The 20,177-nt window shown below is 43.5% G+C and overlaps 2 protein-coding genes across 2 annotated transcripts in view; one reads left to right on the forward strand and one right to left on the reverse strand.

The window, feature by feature from the left end:
• Positions 1–10,398, reverse strand: part of pnt (ETS transcription factor pointed) — a 58,757-nt gene extending 48,359 nt beyond the window's left edge. The window contains exons 1-3 of the mRNA XM_017160069.2: positions 9,699–10,398; positions 4,160–4,514; positions 1,532–1,622 (exon numbers count right to left, since the gene is read on the reverse strand). Of these exons, the coding sequence (XP_017015558.2) occupies positions 1,532–1,622; positions 4,160–4,501 (433 nt within the window). The 5' untranslated portion in view covers positions 4,502–4,514; positions 9,699–10,398. The remainder of the gene's footprint in view (positions 1–1,531; positions 1,623–4,159; positions 4,515–9,698) is intronic.
• PolE1 (DNA polymerase epsilon catalytic subunit 1) lies at positions 35–19,680 on the forward strand. The gene is made up of 5 exons (XM_017160074.3): positions 35–299; positions 12,691–12,768; positions 12,832–12,958; positions 13,020–19,228; positions 19,288–19,680. Exons 2-5 carry the CDS (start codon positions 12,698–12,700, stop codon positions 19,589–19,591), a joined length of 6,711 nt encoding a protein of 2,236 aa, XP_017015563.2. The 5' UTR covers positions 35–299; positions 12,691–12,697; the 3' UTR covers positions 19,592–19,680.
• Positions 19,681–20,177: the final 497 nt, after the last annotated feature.

Consider the following 20,177-nt stretch of genomic DNA (forward strand, 5'->3'; position numbering starts at 1 on the left):
GAGCTGCGGCATACTTTATCGCCATACCCAAAACTAAGTACTATCCGAGAAATTCCCATTATTAACACATATTTTGTACATTGTTCTCGCTTCGCGAACAACAGGGCAAAAGATGCATAACAAATTACCATAAAACGTTGTCCGATACATGAAATCTCTTTCTGCCCCGAGACTGTGTGTGAAATAATAGATAAAATATACTAGACACATGCCATAAGAAAAGCAACAAAAACAGCAAAAAGCAGCAGCAGCAACGACAACGGTGTTTTGTCACATTACGTATACGAAGAGTTGACAGAGTGAGTGAGTGAATGACTGACGTATTGCCTGATTGACAGCAGCAGCGGAGGGAAAAGGTAGCGCTGCACATTTTTAGATATATTTATTTTGAGTATTTCAAATGCAAATGTATTCCGCGCGCAGAGATCTCTTTTTTTAGGAGCATTTAAAGGAGTAAATGAATGAATGAATGGGTAAGTGAGCGAGTGACTGAGTGAGGGAGTGACTGACTGAATGAATATGTGCAAGTTCGCTTGGCACTTTGCCGGGGGGTTTTGGGTGGGGAGTTGCTCAGGAACCAAAGGGGCTGGGCCCACCGGAAACAAACGACGTGACTTTTCACAGAAATATGAACCCAAAACTATGCGAATGCTTGGGAATTATGTATATTTCATTGACTACATTATAATAAATACACACGATATATGCTATATGCAATAACAAACGATCCCACACACTGGCTAAATATCTTTCTTTGGCATTGTTTCTCTTTACTCGGGTTCTTTTTTATTCCAGCAACACGCTTTTGTTGGCTTATCTTATCGCCAAATTATTTGGCTTGCTTTTTCGCTCGCTCTCTGTCTGTTTTTTGCTTTTTTATCGCTCGGTTCAAAAGGCAAAAAATAATAATAAAGTCGCAAAAACCACTAAGCATATATTGCTCGGCTGTGACGACTGCCAAATATCCTTTTTAATAGGTAACGCTCATTTATTATTATTCTAAGTAGCTTAGGCCAACAACATGGGATTTAAAAAAAACCTATCTAACTTTGGAATTTTGTCTAGGGGCATACAATCAAAATATCAATACCATAGCAGAATACTATCTAATAAATTGATTAAATAAAACAATATTTTTCTCCGAAGCAATTCATCAGTAATGCGGATTCTGATGAATTGCTGCATTCATATATAAACAACACTAATCTGTCTGACTAATTTACTAAGATATAAACACACAACGCATACAAGTCAAGATATGGCCATAACGCTCCGCAACTATATAATTGTTGAACATTTGCTCATCAACAACATTTTGCTCTTCAATTATTTCCATTTCTTGGAAATCTGTTATCAGAACTCGCCAGACCTCGAAATGCCATTCAACAAACAAAATATAAAGAAAAAGCAAGAAAAAAAGAGGTATAAAGGCGTATGAAACTGATATAGCAAATGGGTGAGCACTTGGCCAAAGTAAACAATCCGCACAATAATATAATCGCTGGTTATGATGGGGTTTTTTTGTACTCACCCAATGACGCCTCATGATCTGAAATATCCGATAAACTGCAGAGATCCTTGCAACCATGAATCGGCTCCTCCTTGATGAAAATATTTTTGGACTGTAAATTAAAATAGTTTCATTAGTTCGGGATCACAATTTCATTTTTAATTTGTCAAATAGGGAATTTCAAAATTTTTGAAATATGAAAACTGAGTCAGAAACGGTCTTATTTATTTTGAGTTTTAAGGGTTAAGTCATTATATTATTTTAAAACTTGATTAGTCATAAATGTGGTTCCTGAAATATTTGAATTCCATAAGCATTACTTTTCTAGTTTTAAAATATTTTTTTAAATTTTTGACTGAACACTTGTAGGCATTTTTTAATTTTAAGAACAGTTTTGACTCATTTTAATATAAACAAGTAGACCGCTTAATTTTATATAGTCCTAACTTATTCTAAAATTTTAAATTTAAATTTTCTTTGCTCCAGAAACTTGCATTGCTCTGATTGACACTAAAAACAATCATTTGCAGCTGGCACTCTCCACATTTAGTTGTTAATTAGTAAGCAATATATTAGGCACGATCTATCCATCACTTTTGTTTGTTGTTCCTGGCCAAGACCAATCCTCCGATCTTCTAGATTTCCCCCAAGAGGTGTTCTTCCCATCATCCCCACCCCATAGGCAAAATACAATGAGCCACAGTCAACAAGGCATTCATGATTGTGTTGTACATATTTATAAACAAGCCACTTTTACCCAATTACAAAATGTGTGTGCGCCCCTCGTTTGGAAAAGAGAGTGAGTAGTGAGTGGTGAGTGTAACGTAAAACTGAGACTCGGGCACAATAATCAGAGCCACAATAGCGCAAAGTCGTGGCATAGATTGCCGGCAGCAATTGACTGCGGACTGCCCCAATGTGATGGCACTCAGAGTTGTCCCATGGGTCCATCCGATCATGTTGAACGCGATCTAATAAATTGAATTGTTCGTTTGACTGTGCGACTGTGCGGGTCGCTTAATGATAATGGAGGTCACAGTAGTCAAACGAACAGCTTCGTAAATATCGTAATCAATTTCTGAGCGAATCCGAATCCGAATCCGAGCAGAATTCACAAATTTCAATTGGAACCCAATTTTTCGTTGGTTTCTACGATCCACAAGTCTTCAGTTACGTACGGCTTTTCGGTTGTGGAAACCCAAAACTTGGCTCCTCTAAAGGCCAGACACTCTAGATCGGATTACCTGGCTGCATTTTCCAACCGACTGAGCATGCGCATGTCCTTTTTGGGGCCTTTGCAGGGCAACGGGGAAAGGATCAGCATGGGGTCAGGCTGTTGGCCCCGAAAGACCGGATGAAAGTGGTCAACGGCTCGGCGGGCCAACGGATATGCTTACCGCAGGCGATGTGTCAAATGCCTTCACTCGGGACCTGTCACTTTCATATGGGACTCCAAGAATCCAGAGAGAGAGAGAGTGGGAAAATAACGGAAGGGCTGAGTTTAAAAGGCTTTCTAAAATTAATCTTAACTCCAATTATCTCAGGATTTAATTTGCACTTTGCTTAATATCTTAAAAATAAAACAGAATTTAATACCTATATTTACTTCAATAAATCTATTAAAATCTATAAAAGTAATATAACCCCTTAAGGGGTTAAAAATAAGGTTTTCGAGTGCTAGCCAAAGGAATTTTAAAGGGTATTCAAAGAGATAAAAGAAAAGGAGTTGAGGGAAAGAAGCCTTACGCGATCATGGGTCCCATTGTTGGTCGTTTGACTTTGTTTGGTCGGTTACGCATCGAGGTCCCTACTTATTCCAAATTTTGATCAGGCCTTTTCTCTATCCAGATGCGTCATAAGCCAAGTGGCACGCTTATGGCTTTTATAGCAAATAAACAAAAGATGGTTTACAAAAATTATTTTCAAAGGAATGCAGACGAATTTGCTACACCCTCACTTTAGATTTTACCCTATGATCAGTGAAAGATTATTCCATAAATTCTACTTGATCGTAAAGTCTCCCCCAAAAAAAGCAGGGTGGTGTTGCGAATAAAAACGCAACAAAGCATAATACATAATAATTGCGTTTTGTTTGGTCTACCAAATTTAGAATGCGATCTACGTGATCTGCATTCGCAAAGGGGATTGGGACTCCAACTGCAATGGCTGTCAAACTGGCATAGAAACCGATGGACAGGCTATCGATCACTTGATCAGCAAATTCACTTATACGTAGTTATATATAGAAATTATAGATTTATGCAGCCATCGATCAGCGACGTGCAGTCATCGCTACCTAGTTTTGAATTAGCAAAGTGTCGAGCTTTTACCCAACTTCTGTTGGATTTGAATATGAAAGTTAGTGATAATTAAGAAGTACTATACTGTCCTACTTAACCTACTTGTGTTTTAAATAATTAAGTTAAAGAAATAGGAATCCTCATATTAAGGCACATTAATAGAGCTTGAAAATTATCGATGTTTTCGATATTTTTACAAAATCGATTCGATAATATCGATAATTAAATTTAAAATTATTTTTTCAAGCTCTACATAGTAATCAAACACAAAACCCACTCGGCAATCACTATAAGAATTCCTTCCTCCACAAAGGCAATTTAATCTAATTTTAAAAATTCCTTTACTTACCTCAACTAGGCTGGATAGAAAGGTGACTTTGCGGTTCTTCTTGAGCCTCATGGTGCTGACTTGGCCCGAGTGGCCGATGCTATTGTTAATGCCGTTCAAGTGGCTCAGGATCGACGGATTGCCAACGGAATTCAGGTGGTGACCGGTGCTGGCCGGCGACTTGAACAGGTGTCCGTTGATGGCGTTCAAATGGAAGAGCTCGTGGGCCGCCTTATCGAGGAAGTGGGATGCCGTTGATGCGGAGACCGCTGATGTGGATCCAATGGCCGCAGATGTGGGCAAAGAGGGCGGCAGCATGAATTTCGTGGCAGACAGATCTGTTTTACAAATCGCCAATTCCATATTGTGCAGGCATCTGCGGGGAAGGAAAATGAAATTAATAAGGCAAACAATTAGCCAGCTGCTCAATAAACAAATCGCTGCAATTATTACTGGGTGCCTGGGTGTGAGGTGTTTTAATTATCGCCCAATTATTGGCTCGTTTCCCCCGCTTTATTAGACCTCGTTGGCACCTCCCACTCTGGCGTTCGCACCTCTTTCATGGCTCAACTCTGTTTGACCAAGGAATTATGACACTTTTTCCCAGCCAGTCGCCGTGTGCAACATCAAAAGTGTCCGCCACCTTTGGAGGAGACCACAACAAAAGGAGCCGACGAGGCACAGTTTGCATATAAGCACGCTTTTATTTTGTTTACACAGTACAGCACAGCATCCATCATATATGGGGAGGATAGACCCAAGTCAAAGGGTTTCAATTTTCTAAATATATTTCTAATGGGTTTCGTTCTCTTTGGAGTTCTCAAATATTTGCCCTGACCAAGCAGCGGTTGATGATCATGGAGCGATGTGATGTGAGTTTCAAAGAAAACACGAAAAGTTACTTTGAAGTGTCGCCACAAAGAGATTGGGCAGGAAGATCACACAGATTTCATGAGCTTGTTTCCCTGAATGTTGCCCAATTAGTGTATTTAGTCCCCAGTGCCTTGGGAGGAAATGGGACCCATTTTCATAATAGCATTTGCGGTTTTCTATAAAAAGTTTGTAGTCCTTGTTTAACTCGAGAAAATACCAAATGGAATTTTCTCATTCCCTCGCTTGTCCTCGATTTGGTAATCACTGAATTAAGTTATATTTTCTTGAATACAAAACCACATTCAAATCCAAAACGAATAACAATAAGTCTTAGAAAATTTTATCACCGGAAGTGGGGCAAGATAAGCCTCGGAGAAGAGAGGACCAAAGCAGCAGCTGAAGAAATCCCCAAAGGCCCCACATGAGGGCTCTCCACACTTGCCCAGCCCAGTAGCCACTATAAATAACACGGCCCCGCGATAATGTCCAGTAATTACGCATTCAATATTATATTTACATTACATGTACTTTGAGTGATAAAAGCTATTTTGTGATAAATAAAGAGAACAAAGATTAACCTAATTAAGGGGGCACAAAAAAGCGATTGTATTGTGTGTAGACTAAACTAAGTGTGATTAAGTAGTTGAATATATTAAAAAAGAAAACAAGAAGCATTAAATATTAATCAAATTAAATTAATGTTGAGCATAGACACAACGTTTTCCAAAATCAAAAGACACTCTCAATTAAGGTAAAAACTTTAAAAATTTTAAAATGTATCAACCATATAAAAATGTTTATAAATTTTTACTTAAAAAATAAATAACAAGAAACTGATTTATGGTATTTAAGTTAAAAATCCAGAAATTGTCTCTTCTTAAAATTCATAGAAACCCACAGTTATTATTCTTCGCTACGGTAAACGCCCCTACAATATACATATATCTGGAGCTACATCTGAGGAGTATCTTTGGGCACTGGCTGCCTAATTAGATACGTTATGCAAATGTGTAGATACTGTCGTCGCATCGGTGACGATTCCTCCAAAGTCCGTCTCCCTCGCTCCCGCTCTTCGGCACTCGGTGAATGTGTGGCCAACAGTTATCTAGCCGCCTTATCAGCCATGTACATACACATATATGTAAATCTGCGCTATATATACAAGTGGGTATGGATTGAAGAAATTCCGCCATATTCGCGCCGATCTAACTGAATAAAAATAAAGCACCGAGAAAGGGGAATATCTTTTGACCCTACGAGGGTCTAAGTCTTTTCTTAGTTTTTATAATAACCCTATAAGGCCATAGAATCATCCAACGCGATTCTTTTTTATTCAGGAGCTGGGAATTCAATTTATTTAGATCTATGATAATATCCTCTGATCCGAAGAAGGAATACCCCTTTGCCTAGGGCAACAGCGTCATGATAAACCGTTGCATAAATTTCAGCTTTTGCTCTTGCGAAATCAATTTCGATTTGATTTGCTGATTTTTGTCCGTGGTCGTTGCTGATCAACTGAAACGCCCAGCTGGACAGTTATGTATTCACGTCCACGAAATAAAAAGAAAAACTCAGATATACATTATATATTTGTGTGTGCGGAGCAAGTGAGTGCACTAAAAACGAATTTAAGTTAATCAACATTTAAATGGATAATAAAATCAGCGACTGCAGCCGCGAAATGCTCTGCGCGCTCCACAAAAAGTTGATTTATTCGCGCCTCTTAGTTTTGCTGCCGCCCCAGTGCAACCAATTCAATGTAGAACAGCAATAACAGAAACCGCAACAACATTACTAAATCTGCACACAATCTATATGCACATTTTCAGTTGTACGGATATATATAGATCGCGACTGCATATGATTTTGAATATGGTAGCAATACTGAGTGCACTTTTCACACGAAAATAATTTATTGACGCATAAAAGTGGCCAAGATAATTGGCAACTTTTGGCAAGTCTAATTGATTTCTTGGTTTGCAAAAGAAAAAAGAGCATTTTCTGGTACTCATAGTCACTCGAAATGCGTCTTTAAACAGTTTTTGCACCTCGATAATTGTGAATGAAGGAGGAACTAAAAACTATGCCAGATTTTTTTAAAGAATATGTCAATGAGTTCAGTAAAGGGTAAGCTATCGTAAAAACAATCGAAATAGTCGTAAAAGCACTTACTTTGCAAATAAGTACTAAGATCTTAGATCATCTGAATAAACACTTTAAAGTGAATGGACTGGGGGAATTACATTTTTGGCCCGTGCGTGCTAGAGATTAAATTTGAGTTTATTTAGTCAATCAATTAAACATGATTTGACGTTTGTCCTTATCGACTCGAAATATTTCCATTCGAATTCCACACGTTTTGTGGTGACTAAAAACTTAACAAATCATTCTTATAGAAGCAAATTCCTAGCTTACAGATAAATATTGGGGAAAATCGAGTTCCCAAGAGACTTGATATGGTATCGAAACAAATTAATGAGTTGGAAAGTGGCACTCAAAGCCCGAATTCGATTCGCAACATTTCGAATGCTCGGCAGAGCAGCAGAAATCATTCGGCAGGGTGCCAAAAAATAAAAAGAGTCGCAATCGCCAAACTATCTGAACACAAGCCTTATCGCCCCAGACACGTAGATAACCGAAAAACGAAAAAAAAAAAAAATAAATAAAAATAAAACCCAGAGAGAGGGCGACAACAAAAAACCACACGAATCGAAAATCGGAGCATATGTTTTCCCTGGAAAAGAGCAAATTTTGGGAGGGCCGCAGGAGTAAGTGGACCAAAAGAGAAGATGTCGGGAGTCCGAGTTTTGGGCTGGAGGAGTCTGTGCACAGCAGATGCTTAAAGAACAGATTGTAAACGAATATGATCTTTCGATATGGTGCACACTCCTCGGCCAGACAGACGACTACAACAAACAACAACAGCAGCAACAAATAGGGGTGCAATTTTTCGGTGTGTACGTAACGGTAGAATACACATTTAGTCGCTGTTCTTTTCCTTTTTTTCCCATCGCCTGGCCCATGGGCCCTTTCTTCTTCTTCGCTGGAAAGAAGGGATCTTCTCGCTGATGATCCTCGGGATGCCTGCCGCCTGTGCACATGTGTTCTATCTGTCGCAGTCTCAGTTGATCTGCAGTGGTAGTAGTAGTATCTGTGTGCGACGTCTTGTCTTGTCATGGGATCGATCTTGATCTCGGCCTGTCTGCAGCAGGTTGATACTTTTAGCATCGGTCCGGGCGCAGAATCCGAGTTTAACGTGGCATGGGGCAACGAACCAAGCCCGAAGATCCACTGAACTGTAATTGTCTGTGGGTATTTATGGAAAAGGATCTCGAACTGGTCTTTCATTTGGAGATGGGGGAGAGAGTGGAGCAGAGAGAGCGGAGAGGGGCGGGAACTGGGCTCAATTATGATCCAACGATCGTCACACATCAAATTATCGATTATGGCAATAATTTCTTATCATTCGCTTGTCGATTTTATTGCAACTTTGGAGATTGGTATTTTTATACGGCCTTAAGGATCTTTAACTTATCTGGAGAGTTTAGAAAGCGCAACAACGCTTGAGTTTAATATGGTTTCATGACCGTCAAATGATCTTTTATGTCATCAAATAAAGTAAACTGCAATATTCTTGAAAAATCAAAGTCTAAATAATGATATCGGAATGATCTATTTCTATTGATCATATAATCTTCAAAATATCTTCTTTGGTTTTCACTCTTAAACATTTAATATGTTTTAAATGAAATTTTAATATTCCTTTGATCCCCTTTCTTGTAATAATCACATTGATTTAAGTCCCGAATTAAATAATCCTTTTCAAACCTTTTCAGGTAACTAGAAATGCAGACAGGAAAATCCCAATTATGGGTTGTTACAAAACCCCTTTTGGTTTTCGGTGCTCAAAGGTCAAAAGAGTAGCGTTCCCGTATCTTTTTATTGATACTTAATTGTCTAATGCGATCGTTGTTCCACATTCGTGGCCCTAACCAAAAGGCGTTCACACATTCTCGATTACAAAACTCTTTGGATCGATGGCCCGAAACGCGATCGAGGGGCAGCGAAGCTCATCTGCGGCACCGGAAGCTGTAAAAGGAACAGTAGTAATTTCGATCGTGTTCCCACAAGGGTTGTGGAAGTGCCCCACACAGGCTACTGGTCGGCACACACACTCGGCTAACTAGCTTGGCTATGAAGAGGTAGAAAACCAATTCAAATTCTGTTGGCCAACAACGAGTTTATAGAGGCAGCAATCCTGAATCGAGGCGAGATCGCGAGATCGGCAGATCGCTCGGTAGCCAAACCAGTTTTTTCCTAGATTCATTCAAGAAAACAGGCAACACCAACACAGAAAAGGGTTTACATATGTGCACTTGGAAGAAAAATGGGGAAGACATACAGTTCTACAGAACTATTGAAAGGGCATTTAAAAAATTATGAAAAAGTTAGAAAAAATAGGCTTTGTCCTTAAGTAACATTGAAAAATAACCGAAATGATAAGTATACAATCATTTCTTATAATGAAGTAGAAGAATTACAAAAAAAGAATGTACATATATCCAATGGGGTTAGTTAAGAGCGGTTCTTTTGGATTTTAGGCCAATATTTTTTCCCAGTGTAGAGAAAATAACAAAAACTAATACTTGAACTACTGTTTTTCAACACTTCACTTCACTTTTCTTACCGGTGCGGGGCAATAAAATAGCGCCCCTCGAAAACGGGAGGGCGGGGGCTTCTGGGTTCTTGATTTTTGGGTTTCCGAGGTTCTGGATTCCGTCTTTCGGCTGGGTTTTTATTAGGGTATCCAAATTAATTACAGCTTCAAATTAGGCGCACAATCTTGATGGAGTCGGCAGCACCGATTACTATCTCTCGCGCTCTCTCCCTCACTCTCTTTTACACTATGGTGCAAGGTATATATGTTTTAACCCTCCGGTGGGATCGGATCAGCAGGTTGATTAGGGGAAGAGGAAGAGAGAGGGATTACGTGCCCGGGACAAAGACAGACCAAAAACCGAAAGGAACAACTCGAGGAGAGAGACGGAATCTCGGGATCGGGATCGGTTTAGCTCGGCTTATAAGACGCGAAAAGAAACAAACCGAAAAAAAAGGCCGACGGATCGCACACAAACACACAGGCACACACGCGATGTTTGAGGAGATTTTTGTGGTTTTATGATGGATTTTGTATATAGATTTTGGCTTCCCCTGGTTCTTAACCGTTTCTTGCTGGCTATTTTAGCCGTTCTAAAGCAGATCTCTTGATTTTTTAAGTATTGCACTCACTTGGACACTTTTTTATTTTGCAGGGATTGCAAATTGTTATTATTTATTTATTTGATTCATTCAAATTTACCGTAGCCGAAGTGCACGCTGCCCGAAAGAGAGTCAAAAACAGACTGAAAACAGAGGAAGGCGGCAACAGGCGGCAGCGACGCCGACGTCGACGCCGGCGCAGACGCGGCAGAGACGCCAACGCCGACGCACTTGCCGAGTTTTTCTCTCTCCTCTCTTTCGCAAAGTCAGTCTAATTCTTTTTAGGCTCTCCTCTCCCAACTGATAAGACCGCAGAATATCGCAAATAATGAAAATCGAGAGTAATTCCAATCTGCTTTATAAATATTATTCACTTTTTATTTGATCACCAGTGATCGCCGAATAAATGAGAGTAAATGGCGTGGGCGCGATCCTCTCACTCTTCTCTCCCCATCTCTTTCCCACTCCCACTAGAGCGTGCATCTTGAGCGCAAAATAAAAAAACGAAATCAGAATTACATATTTTGAGCAGCAAAAACAAAGTGTTGCTGCGACAAAAAAATAGCAACAATTTAAAAAAAAATCTGCTTGCTCAGAACTCTGTGTAAGTGCGAATCAGTGAGTGAGTGTGTGGGTGAGTGTGCGGGCGATCGTTTTTAGCAAGCATTCGAACAGTGTCCAAAAACACGAGAAAATTTAAATATGCAGACCAAGTGGGAAAAATAAAACTTTTAGGAAAATTACGATCCAAAAATTTTTCTATTTTAACACACTGAAAAATATGTTTTTTTAAGTAGTAGTAGTAATAGGCTAATTTAATAAATGTTATTAAATCTATTAAAAACTATACAATTTTTACAGTTTTAAAAAAATTTTGACTTTTGTGAGCTTTCTAATTTTAAGGTTATATTTTCATTCATTTTTAAAAATAAAATTGTAAACATATTATTGAAACATTATTTTTATTATGGGTACTGTAGGAAAAGGTGCAAATTGTTGAATAAAGTTGCAATTACCAAAAGTGTGGGAAACAGGAGGTTGTAAAAATACCTATAGACACCCCCTGATAAAACTGCATTCGATGGTGATACTTTCCCACCGTGACCATGACAACCACTGTGCGTTCGAAAGGCTCTCTTTCTCGCAAGCCAAAAACAAAAACAGGTTTATGTGTGCGGTGATTATGAGCGAGGGAGAGGGTCGATGCAGTGACTGCGATGTTTTTATATTCTGGCAACGCATTTCGCATAAATTACAAATTACACAGCATAAGTGAATGCAAGTGCAGGGGCGGCTCAAAAGCCAGCTGCACCCAGGAAAAAAGGGCAATAAGATTCGGGATAACGATACTCGACTTCATTCCCGATTCTCCTGGCCAAGGGAGGCCGAAAACCCAGCCTTGCATATCGAAACACGTGCAACAAAAAATATGGCTGATTGTCAACCTCTGCAGCAATTTAATTGCTGCACCAAAGGTAAAATTAAACAAGAAGAAACAAAAAGAGGGCGACAAGTGCAGAGAGAGAAATCAAAATGCGAAGAGCGCATGCGCGCAGCTCCGCCTCTCTCTCTCTCTCTCTCGCTCTTTCGAACTGCATTTTTACAACTCGTGTAGGTGAGCCGGATTTTTATGAATGAATGCGCCGGTGTGCGTGATGGCATGATTTCATTGCACTATTAAATGTGCATTTTATAAGTTGGAAATGCGAACTGGGCACACATGGCCAACAGGCCGACTCAAGTGGCCAGCAGCTGTCCCTAAAGTGACAACAAACAGAGCATTTAATGGCCATTACATATAATCAAAGGAATGCACAATAGGCAATACAGTTAACGAAATCCCTTTTCTGAAACAGCGAGGATTTCTAAATAATTTTAATTAATTCATAAAAAAATTGAAAGTTTTTGGATGATTTAATTTTTTTTACATAAATAAACTGAACATAACCAAAATTTAGAATAAATGTATATTACTATTTTACTACCAGAGAGCTGCAACGAGTCAATCATTTTCATTAGGTAAATTTACTATGACCATAGTAAAATTTGCTGTGACCATAGTAAAACCAAAGTTAAATTTACTATGATTAGGTAAAATTTATGTACAACAAGGGAAAGATTAATTTCTTACTTTAAATAAAGCTGGATGCTTCTATCATTGGTATTTTCCTACTGCAAATTACAATAATTTTAAAAGTCGGATAACTTATATAATTCAGTTACTTTTTTTTTTTTTAAATAAATTCATTGAAATATTTTCAAAAAAATCCCATGTTCGCGCCAATTGGTCCCACTTTCAGTGTTGTGCAACTGCTGCCTGTCGGTATTTCCCGCAACGCGTTAGTAAATTTTTGGGACCTTGCAGATTTTTGGCGGCAAAAAGTTATTTACATTTATTTGTTTTAATTTCGCGAAAACAGCAAGGAAATGGCAGACTCCGGCAAAGGCAAAGTGCTGCAAAACACGGGTAAATTCGTGAGCGAGAACCGTGCCGAAGGGTGAGTGGTGAAAGTACTAGAAATCCAAGGTCTACAGGTGATTTTCCCGATCCTCTTCTTCAGAGACGACTTTTTCAATGAGGCGGGCTACCGTCAGTCGCGGGAAAACGACAAAATCGACTCGAAATATGGCTTCGATCGGGTCAAGGACAGTCAGGAGCGCACGGGCTACCTCATCAACATGCACTCGGTGAGTTAAGAGCCCCTGAAAACCCAGAAGATCCTTGATACTAATTAGTAATCCCCCCTAGAACGAGGTCTTGGATGAGGACAGGCGCCTCATCGCCGCCTTGGATCTCTTCTTCATCCAGATGGATGGTTCCCGCTTCAAGTGCACAGTGGCCTATCAGCCTTATTTGCTCGTCCGCCCGGAGGACAATATGCACCTGGAGGTGGCTCGATTCCTGGGTCGCAAGTATTCCGGCCAGATTTCCAGTCTGGAGCACATAACCAAAGAGGATCTCGATCTGCCAAATCATCTTTCGGGGCTGCAGCAGCAGTACATCAAGCTATCCTTCCTCAATCAAACGGCCATGACAAAAGTGAGGAGGGAACTCATGTCCGCCGTAAGGAGAAATCAGGAGCGCCAGAAATCCAACACCTACTACATGCAAATGCTGGCCAGTTCGTTGGCCCAATCCGCCGCGGGATCCGAGGATGCCACGTTGGCCAAGCGGCAGCAGGACTACATGGACTGCATCGTGGACATCCGGGAGCACGATGTGCCCTATCACGTGAGGGTCTCCATAGATCTGCGCATCTTCTGCGGTCAGTGGTATAATATTAGGTGTAGAAGTGGCGTGGAGCTGCCCATTATCACCTGCCGACCGGACATCCTGGACAGACCCGAACCCGTGGTCCTGGCCTTCGACATAGAGACCACCAAGCTGCCGCTCAAGTTTCCCGATGCCCAAACCGATCAGGTTATGATGATCTCCTACATGATCGATGGTCAGGGCTATCTGATAACCAATCGGGAGATCATCTCCTCCAATGTGGACGACTTTGAGTACACCCCGAAGCCGGAATTCGAGGGAAACTTTATAGTTTTCAACGAGGAGAACGAGATGCAGCTGCTGCAGCGATTCTTTGATCACATAATGGAGGTGCGACCGCATATAATAGTCACTTATAATGGTGACTTCTTCGACTGGCCCTTTGTGGAGACCCGTGCCGCTGTCTATGATCTGGATATGAAGCAGGAGATTGGCTTCTCCAAGTTTCGGGAGGGCAACTACTTGAGTCGTCCCTCCATACACATGGATTGCCTGTGCTGGGTGAAGAGAGATTCGTATTTGCCAGTGGGTTCGCAAGGTTTAAAGGCGGTGGCCAAGGCTAAACTGCGCTACGATCCCGTGGAACTGGATCCCGAGGACATGTGCCGCATGGCCGTGGAGCAGCCCCAAGTGCTGGCCAATTACTCCGTCTCCGATGCGGTGGCTACATATTATCTCTACATGAAGTATGTGCATCCTTTTATCTTCGCCTTGAACACGATTATTCCCATGGAACCGGATGAGATTTTGCGAAAGGGTTCAGGGACTCTCTGCGAAACTCTGCTGATGGTGGAGGCCTATCACGCGCAGATTGTCTATCCCAACAAGCATCAAAGCGAGCTGAACAAGCTGTCGAATGAGGGGCATGTTTTGGACTCGGAAACTTACGTTGGCGGCCATGTGGAGGCCTTGGAATCGGGCGTCTTTCGGGCGGATATACCCTGTCGCTTTCGTCTGGATCCCGCGATGGTTAAGCAACTGCAGGAGCAGGTGGATGCCGTTCTGCGCCACGCCATCGAAGTGGAGGAGGGCATTCCGCTGGAAAAAGTGCTAAATCTGGATGAAGTGCGTCAGGAGATTGTGCAGGGATTGCAGGGACTGCACGATATACCCAATCGGCTGGAGCAGCCGGTCATCTATCACCTGGATGTGGGTGCCATGTACCCGAATATCATACTCACCAATCGCCTGCAGCCCTCGGCGATGGTCAGTGACTTGGATTGCGCTGCCTGCGATTTTAATAAGCCAGGAGTTCGCTGCAAACGCTCCATGGATTGGCTGTGGCGCGGTGAAATGCTGCCGGCGTCGAGGAACGAGTTCCAGCGCATCCAGCAGCAGCTGGAGACGGAGAAGTTCCCGCCCCTCTTCCCGGGCGGCCCGCAGCGCGCCTTTCACGAGCTCTCCAAGGAGGATCAGGCGGCGTACGAGAAGAAGCGACTGACGGATTACTGCCGGAAGGCCTACAAGAAGACCAAGCTGACCAAACTGGAGACCCGCAATTCGACCATCTGTCAGAAGGAGAACAGCTTCTATGTGGACACGGTGCGGGCGTTTCGAGATCGTAGGTATGAATACAAAGGCCTCACCAAAGTGGCCAAGGCTTCGGTGAATGCTGCAGTGGCTTCTGGTGATGCGGCGGAGATCAAGGCTGCCAAGGGAAGAGAGGTGCTTTATGACTCCCTGCAGTTGGCCCACAAGTGCATCCTGAACTCGTTCTACGGCTATGTGATGCGACGCGGAGCCCGCTGGCATTCCATGCCCATGGCAGGAATTGTTTGTCTCACCGGCTCGAATATCATCACCAAGGCCAGGGAAATCATCGAGCGAGTGGGTCGTCCTTTGGAGCTAGACACCGATGGTATTTGGTGCATATTACCGGGGTCTTTCCCCCAGGAATTCACCATCCAAACGAGCCATGAAAAGAAAAAGAAGATCAACATTTCCTACCCAAATGCAGTACTCAACACGATGGTCAAAGATCACTTTACCAACGATCAGTATCATGAGTTGAGGAAAGACAAGGAGAATAACTTACCCAAGTACGATATACGCGATGAGAACTCGATTTTCTTCGAGGTAGATGGACCCTACTTGGCCATGGTTTTGCCGGCGGCTAAAGAAGAGGGCAAGAAGCTGAAGAAACGCTATGCCGTCTTCAATTTCGATGGCTCACTGGCCGAACTCAAGGGTTTCGAGGTGAAGCGACGCGGCGAACTGCAGCTGATCAAGAATTTCCAGAGCTCCGTCTTCGAGGCTTTCCTGGCGGGCAGTACTTTGGAGGAATGCTATGCTTCGGTGGCCAAGGTGGCGGACTATTGGCTGGATGTGCTCTACAGTAGAGGTTCCAATCTCCCAGACTCTGAGCTCTTTGAATTGATTTCCGAGAACAAGAGCATGTCCAAGAAGCTGGAGGAATATGGCGCACAGAAGAGCACCTCCATATCGACGGCCAAACGATTGGCCGAGTTTCTGGGCGAGCAGATGGTCAAGGATGCGGGTCTCGCCTGCAAGTACATCATCTCGAAGAAACCCGAAGGAGCTCCGGTCACCGAGAGAGCCATTCCGCTGGCCATTTTCCAATCCGAACCGAGTGTAAGGCGTCATCATTTGCGTCGCTGGCTGAAGGATAACACGATGGGCGATGCGGATATACGGGATGTGCTCGATTGGAACTATTACATTGAGAGATTAGGCGGCACCATCCAGAAGATTATCACCATTCCGGCGGCGCTGCAGGGTCTCGCGAATCCAGTGCCCCGCGTGCAGCATCCCGACTGGTTGCACAAGAAGATGCTGGAGAAGAACGATGTGCTGAAGCAGCGGCGCATCAACGAAATGTTTACCAGCAGGCCGAAGCCGAAACCGCTGGAGAGATCGGAGGATAAGCTGGCGGATATGGAGGATTTGGCGGGCAGAGATGGTGGCGAGGATGCTGCAGGTCGTCCTATTGTTACCAAGAGGAAGAGGGTTCAGCTGGAGGAGAATGATGGAGGCCAAGAGGAGAGGGAGGCAGCCACCACTTGGCGTCAGGCGCTGGGAGCTCCGCCAGCCATTGGAGACAGCCGGAAGACCATTGTGGAGTGGGTGAGATTCCAGAAGAAGAAGTGGCAATGGCAGCAGGATCAGCGACAGCGGAATCGCCAGGCGAGCAAGAGGACGAGGGGAGAGGATCCTCCAGTGGCAAGACCCACAGGATCCACTGCCACTCTAGGAGGCTTCCTGAGGCGGGCACAACGCACGCTGCTCGATCAACCTTGGCAGATTGTGCAACTAGTGCCCGTGGATGACCTCGGGCACTTTACCGTGTGGGCCTTGATTGGCGAGGAGCTACACAGGATCAAGTTGACAGTGCCCAGGATTTTCTATGTCAACCAGCGGAGTGCTGCTCCCCCGGAGGAGGGTCAATTGTGGCGCAAAGTTAACCGAGTTCTCCCTCGATCTCGTCCTGTTTTCAATCTCTACAGGTACAGTGTGCCCGAGCAGCTGTTCAGGGATAACTCACTAGGAATGCTGGCGGATTTGGCCACGCCAGACATCGAGGGTATTTACGAGACCCAAATGACTCTCGAATTCCGAGCCCTCATGGACATGGGCTGCATTTGTGGCGTTCAACGGGAGGAGGCACGTCGTCTGGCCCAATTGGCCACCAAGGATCTGGAGACCTTTAGCATCGAGCAGCTGGAGCAGCGGCCGCAGACGCAGGTAAAGTACCTGGCGAGTGCTAACCACCGGATGCGCAAGATCTACCTGTATCAGCACAATACACCGACGGCGAGGAAGGAGATTTGGTCCCTGATTTTGATGCCCAGCAAGAAGGGTTACATCTTTGCCTTGGACACGGTGCGTGCCAATCAGATGCCGAATATGAGGCAACTTTATGCCGCCGAACGTTTGGCTTTGCTGAAGAATCTGACGGTTGAGGAGCAGGACAAGATTCCCGTGGAGGATTACAACTTTGAGGTGCTCATCGAGGTGGATGTTAAGCAGATTTACCGGCACATTCAGCGGGCTTTGACCTCCTACAAGCAGGAGCACCAGGGACCTACGATTCTGTGTCTACAAACTGCTCTGGAGGCGCGCAAACTCAGCCTGGCCATGCCCATTCTCCTCGAGTTTCCCCAGGCGCAGATTCACATCTCCGATGACGCCAGCTTGCTTTCTGGATTGGATTGGCAGCGTCAGGGTTCCCGAGCGGTGATTCGTCACTTTCTGAACCTCAACAACGTGCTCGATTTGATGCTGGATCAGTGTCGCTACTTCCATGTGCCCATTGGCAACATGCCGCCGGATACGGTGCTCTTTGGAGCGGATTTGTTCTTCGCCCGCCTGCTGCAAAGGCACAACTTTGTGTTGTGGTGGTCGGCGAGCACCAGGCCGGATTTGGGTGGCCGCGAGGCGGATGACAGTCGGCTGCTGGCGGAATTCGAGGAGAGCATCAGTGTGGTGCAGAACAAGGCGGGCTTCTATCCGGATGTTTGCGTGGAACTGGCTTTGGATAGCCTGGCGGTGAGTGCTTTGCTTCAATCGACCAGGATTCAGGAGATGGAGGGCGCCTCCTCGGCTATTACCTTTGATGTAATGCCGCAGGCCTCGCTGGAGGAAATGATTGGCACCGTGCCGGCGGCCACTTTGCCGAGCTACGATGAAACGGCACTCTGCTCGGCCGCCTTTCGCGTGATGCGCTCCATGGTGAATGGCTGGTTGCGTGAGGTGTCCATCAACAGGAACATCTTTTCTGATTTCCAGATTGTTCACTTCTATCGGTGGGTGCGCTCCAGCAATGCTTTGTTATATGATCCCGCTTTGAGGAGATCTCTGAACAATTTGATGAGGAAAATGTTCCTTCGGATCATCGCAGAGTTTAAGAGATTGGGCGCCACGATTGTTTATGCGGATTTCAATAGGATTATCTTGAGTTCCGGCAAGAAATCGGTGTCCGATGCTCTCGGATATGTGGACTATATAGTGCAGAGTCTGCGCAACAAGGAGATGTTCCACTCCATTCAGCTGAGCTTCGAGCAGTGCTGGAACTTTATGCTCTGGATGGATCAGGCTAATTTCTCGGGCATCCGGGGAAAGCTGCCCAAGGGAATCGACGAGACGGTGTCCTCTATAGTTTCCACTACCATGCGAAGGGATACGGAAGACGAGGAGGAGAAGGATGATGAAGAAGAGGATGTGGAAAACCAAGATCCAATTGAGAGCAACGAGCAAGAGCAGGATCAGGAGGATGAGCTGTCGCTGGAGCTCAATTGGACAATAGGAGAGCACCTGCCCGATGAAAACGAGTGCCGCGAAAAGTTCGAAAACCTATTGACCCTCTTCATGCAATCCCTGGCCGAAAGGAAGACCACCGAGCAGGCCATCAAGGACATTTCCCACTGCGCCTTTGACTTTATCCTGAAGCTGCACAAGAACTACGGCAAGGGCAAGTCGAGTCCGGGATTGGAACTCATTCGCACTTTAATTAAGGCGCTAAGTGTGGACAAAACACTGGCCGAGCAGATCAACGAGCTGCGCAGGAATATGCTGCGTTTGGTGGGTATTGGTGAGTTCTCCGACTTGGCCGATTGGGAGGATCCCTGCGACAGTCACATCATCAACGAGGTCATCTGCAAGGCCTGCAATCATTGTAGGGATCTGGATCTCTGCAAGGACAAGCATCACGCCATGAAGGATGGAGTGTGAGTACATGAATCTCGACCTATAATAAACTATATTTCATTTTTATTGATTTTTTCAGACCCGTTTGGCTGTGTGCCCAGTGCTATGTGGCCTATGACAACGAGGAGATCGAGATGAGGATGCTGGATGCCCTGCAGCGCAAGATGATGTCCTATGTGCTGCAGGATCTGCGCTGTTCGCGCTGCAGCGAGATCAAGCGCGAGAATCTGGCCGAGTTCTGCACCTGCGCCGGTAGCTTTGTGCCCCTCATCAGCGGCAAGGACATCCAAACGCTGCTGGGCACATTCAGCAAGGTGGCCGCCAACCACAAGATGCAGTTGCTCCAGCAGACTGTTCATCAGGCACTAACAACGCCGCGTTAAAGTTGTTTGACAACTTTAAGGTTGTTATTTTGTAGATCATAGTGGTAATTGTAAGCTTCGCTTCTAAATAAAATATAATTTTAATGAAATTTATAGGGATTTTCATGATTAGGAGTAGGGAAATAATAATGTTTCTGTTTCTTTGACTTTACGATCTCGATTGTCTGTTTTAATTTAAATCTCAAGTAAAACCACGACTTATTTATGTGTTATTGATTCGAAATAGATTTTTGCAAGGTAGATATTATCTTAATCTATTCAAATATTTAAAGAATCACTATTTGAGATACTGTAACACTTTTCAATTAATTTCCAACAACCTTTTAGGAAATGATTTGATTTTTAATCGATATGATGAAGATATGTCTATTGAAATTTAAATCTCATGTAAAACCACGACCTGTGTATCTCTTACTGATTCAAAATAGATTTTTAAAAGGATGATATTTTCTATATCTATTCAAGTACTTAAAGAATCACTATTTAAGATACTGAAACATTTTTAATTAATTTCCAACAACCTTTTAGGAAATGATTAGGTTTTTAAAGGAAGAGTTGATGGATATATGATATATCTCATATAAAA

Source organism: Drosophila takahashii, chromosome 3R (assembly GCF_030179915.1).
Source record: "Drosophila takahashii strain IR98-3 E-12201 chromosome 3R, DtakHiC1v2, whole genome shotgun sequence".
Lineage (NCBI taxonomy): Eukaryota > Metazoa > Arthropoda > Insecta > Diptera > Drosophilidae > Drosophila > Drosophila takahashii.